The sequence below is a fragment of the Macadamia integrifolia genome, chromosome 10 (genome assembly GCF_013358625.1).
Source record: "Macadamia integrifolia cultivar HAES 741 chromosome 10, SCU_Mint_v3, whole genome shotgun sequence".
NCBI classification, from domain to species: Eukaryota; Viridiplantae; Streptophyta; class Magnoliopsida; order Proteales; family Proteaceae; genus Macadamia; species Macadamia integrifolia.
The window spans coordinates 22,792,447-22,796,433 of record NC_056566.1 but is presented as its reverse complement, the minus strand read 5'-3'; the positions used below and the strand labels follow the sequence as shown (position 1 = coordinate 22,796,433).

The window sequence follows — 3,987 nt, the reverse complement described above, 5'->3', positions numbered from 1 at the left end:
ACGAGTCTTTCAAGACCCATTCCCATGAAGACCGAGACTGAGTTTTAAGAATCGTATTGGATTCCTCGGGAATTGGTCGAGGTGGATTTGTAAGACCGATTCAAGCCGATTTTGATCCAGTTCTGGATCAGAATCGATTGGGACCATCCCAACTCCACGTTTTTAAACCCGCTTACTATTGAGAGCAATGGTCTGGACGGACGTGGAGTCATTAGAGAAGAGAGGGACAGGGTGCAGTCATTAGAGTAGAGGTGTTAAAAAACGGATCGGTTCAATTTTAATCGGTCCAAATCAGTTTCATGCATTTATCTATTCAAATTGATCTCAAACCATTTTGAATCGGCCGGTTTTGGTTCAACCAGTTCAGAGGGTTTAACTAAATTTTCTTGATGGACTATTATTGGTTCATTATTATTTTGTTACTGTTTCAATTTTCAAAAAAAAAAAAGTACCAATATTTTTTTCAAATTTTATCCATTTTTTTTCCCATTTTAGCCTCTCTTAACAGTTAGTCTAGCCTGATAAAGAAAGGAATCGATTGGTTTGGTTTTTAGTTTGATCTATAAAAATGCAATTTTAAAAGTGACGTAGAAAGTAATGAAAAAACAATAATAAATAATGTATACAACTTTACGAGGTTCAGCAAGATTACTTAAGTCGATGAGATTCTGCTTCACTATCAATGGAGAATAGGTTTAAAACCCTCGTTCTCACACCTCTCAGAATTACTTACATAGAAAGTAACTCTCGTTACAAATATATAACAAAAAACCTTAATGTCAGAAAATATAAAATTATTTTCAAATAAAAAATTCAAGTGATGAGTACCACCATTTTGTCGGGGAGCCTGCAGACCCTGTACCAATACTTCCTAAAATAAACTGTGACGAAATACAAGACATCATACACCAACATGATCTTATAGCAGGTTATGAGTAACGGTTGAAATTGATTTTGACACCTATAAAATAAAAAATAAAAAATAATAACCACGTGTCCACGTCAATCTATCAACGTTTTAAATCATTTTCTCCAAATATTTCAAATATCCATGAGAAATTCAAAAGGGGGGGAGAAAAGGTTAAAAATCCCACAATTTGTAGCGTTTTAAAAACGTTAGGAAAAGTTTCACAGCGCACACCGTTCATGACTTCTGACTTTCCGACCACCCACCCTTCCGTCCATCGCCAGCCTATATTGCTCGCTTGCATCGCTTATAGATAGAAGACATGGAAGAAATATTTTTTTAAACTTAAAAATCTTATCTCTTTCTCTTCTCCATCTCAGGGAAGTGAGGAACTTTTGAGTGTCCACATTATTTATTTCCTTGTCAGTACTAGCGAGTTCTGTAGATCATTTTATAAAGAAGTCTCCTCCACTCTCCAATCTCCAATCTCCAATCTCCACTGATCCATTCCATCAAACACAAGCACAGTAGAGAGACTAGAGAAAAGATCTCAAATGGCGTTTTCTTGTTTCTCATCCCAAAATACATTTCCCCTGCAATTACAGTTGAATGGTCAGATGGGTTCGCCGTCAACTCTTCTGCAGCTTCATGCACCGGTCAAAAGAGCTATCCCCAACCTACGCTTCTCCGTCCGTCCGATCTCTGCTTCTATCTCCGACAGACCACCTGCATCGGTAGCTCCTCTTCCTTCTACTTCGTCGTCAACGGCAGCATCCCCTGATCTTCCGGTTCTTAAAATCCCTGGAGACTACGGTCTGCCATTCATCGGCGCCATCAAAGATCGATGGGACTACTTTTACAACCAAGGCGCCAACGACTTCTTCAAGTCTCGTGTCCTGAAATACCAGTCAACAGTGTTCCGTTCCAACATGCCACCTGGCCCCTTCATCGCCTCCAATCCTGAAGTCATCGTCCTCCTCGATGGTAAGAGCTTCCCTGTCCTCTTCGATGTCTCTAAGGTTGAGAAGAAAGATGTATTCAGCGGCACCTACATGCCCTCCACTGAACTTACTGGCGGTTACCGTACCCTCTCTTACCTTGACCCTTCCGAGCCCAATCACGCCAAGCTCAAGAAGCTCCTCTTCTTCCTCCTCCAGTCCTGCCGCGACAAGGTCATCCCCGAGTTCCATTCCACCTTCACTCAACTCTTCGAGACCCTCGAGAGTGAGCTCGCCGCCAAGGGTAAAGCCGAATTCGGTACCCCAAACGATCAAGCCTCGTTCAATTTCCTAGCTCGTGCCTTCTACGGCGTGAATCCGGTCGACACTAAACTCGGCAAGGACGGCCCGACTCTGATCGGGAAATGGGTCCTGCTCCAGCTAGTCCCTCTTCTCAAACTGGGATTGCCCCCCCTTCTGGAAGATCTTCTCCTTCACACCTTCCGTCTCCCTCCATTCCTTGTCAAGTCTGACTACAAGAGGCTCTATGACTTCTTCTACGAGGCATCTGCTCCGATCCTGGACGAAGGGGAGAAGATGGGAATCCAGAGAGAGGAAGCCTGCCATAACCTCCTTTTCAGCACGTGCTTCAATTCCTTCGGAGGGATGAAGATCTTGTTCCCCAGCATACTGAAGCTAATCGGCCGCGCAGGTGTGAAGGTCCATAAACGCTTGGCGGAGGAGATCCGATCGGCCGTCAAATCCAATGGTGGGAAAGTGACGATGATGGCTATGGAGCAGATGCCGCTGACGAAGTCGGTGGTGTACGAAACTTTCCGGCTTGAACCTCCGGTTGCGTTGCAGTACGGGAAAGCGAAGAAAGATTTTGAGATCGAGAGCCACGACGCGACGTTCAAGGTCAAGGAGGGGGAGATGCTGTTTGGGTACCAACCATTCGCGACTAAAGACACAAAGATATTCGACAAAGGGGAAGAGTTTGTAGCGGATAGGTTTATGGGAGAAGGGGAGAAGCTATTGAAGCACGTTCTCTGGTCTAACGGACCTGAGACGGAGAACCCAACACTGGAGAACAAGCAGTGCGCCGGTAAGAACTTCGTGGTGTTGATGGCGCGGCTGCTAGTGGTGGAGCTCTTCATGCGTTACGACTCTTTCGAGATTGAAGTTGGGACTTCGGTTTTGGGTTCCTCTGTTACAGTAACTTCGGTTAAGAAAGCCAGTTTCTGATGAACAAAGAAGCACCACCGCCGCCGCTTCGCCGGCGATCTTCCTCTTTCCTTCTTTTTTATTATTATTATATTTTTTTTAATTTAATATTTCTTCTTGGGAGTGGGGACTTGGGGCAGTGGCAACTGTCAAGTATCTCAGAAACAGTAGAGAGGGGTATTTTGGGGAGTGGGGACCCTTGATTCCATGTCTCCACCGTTAGAAGTTAACAGAGAATGGGATGAGGGGTGGGGTGTTCTTCGGAAAATAATTTCTGTTTTTTCATCCCTGTTTTTCCTTGTTTTGCTACCTGCAGAACGTAATACGTGGACAACTTTAAGACCAACGCACCGGATGTAATAATCCTCACCCAATCTTGACCGTTGATCTCCTTGTTGTCCACGTGTCACGTTTTACAGGTAGCAAAACAAGGAAAAACATAGATGAGAAAAACAGAGGATTTTGATCCGTGTTCTTCGTTGGAGTGCCCAACCAAGAACAGCAACATCACGCAGAATCTGTTATTGTTCTTGCAATCTTGCCTTCTTGGGTCTTACTAGTACGAATTGGGAAAGGACGGCGGGCCTCAACTGTTTAATTTCTTCTTCTATATTGGACCCAAATCTGTATATGGGGACGATGACTCAGAAATCAAAATTACAATTCTACATTTTTTTTTTTTGTAGGTAAGCATAAATTTACAATTCAAATAGGCAAAAGAATCACTAGAAGGACCTCCTTATCATAATAAGTTAAAGAATATGGGCATTTGTAATTGAGGGTTAATTTTGTTGGACCTAATAATAATAATGTTCCTAAAAGGCAGCATAGTCCCTATATTAACACAAGATCAATGGGAAGAATAAGTGTAAAAACATCAATAAGAATAGAATTTCAATTTTTTTATGGGGGATAGGA

At 43.1% G+C, this 3,987-nt stretch overlaps 1 protein-coding gene across 1 annotated transcript; it reads left to right on the top strand.

The window, feature by feature from the left end:
• Positions 1 to 1,097: 1,097 nt before the first annotated feature.
• LOC122091903 (allene oxide synthase 1, chloroplastic) lies at positions 1,098 to 3,677 on the top strand. The gene has a single exon (XM_042662145.1). It carries the CDS (start codon positions 1,462 to 1,464, stop codon positions 3,088 to 3,090), a length of 1,629 nt encoding a protein of 542 aa, XP_042518079.1. The 5' UTR covers positions 1,098 to 1,461; the 3' UTR covers positions 3,091 to 3,677.
• Positions 3,678 to 3,987: the final 310 nt, after the last annotated feature.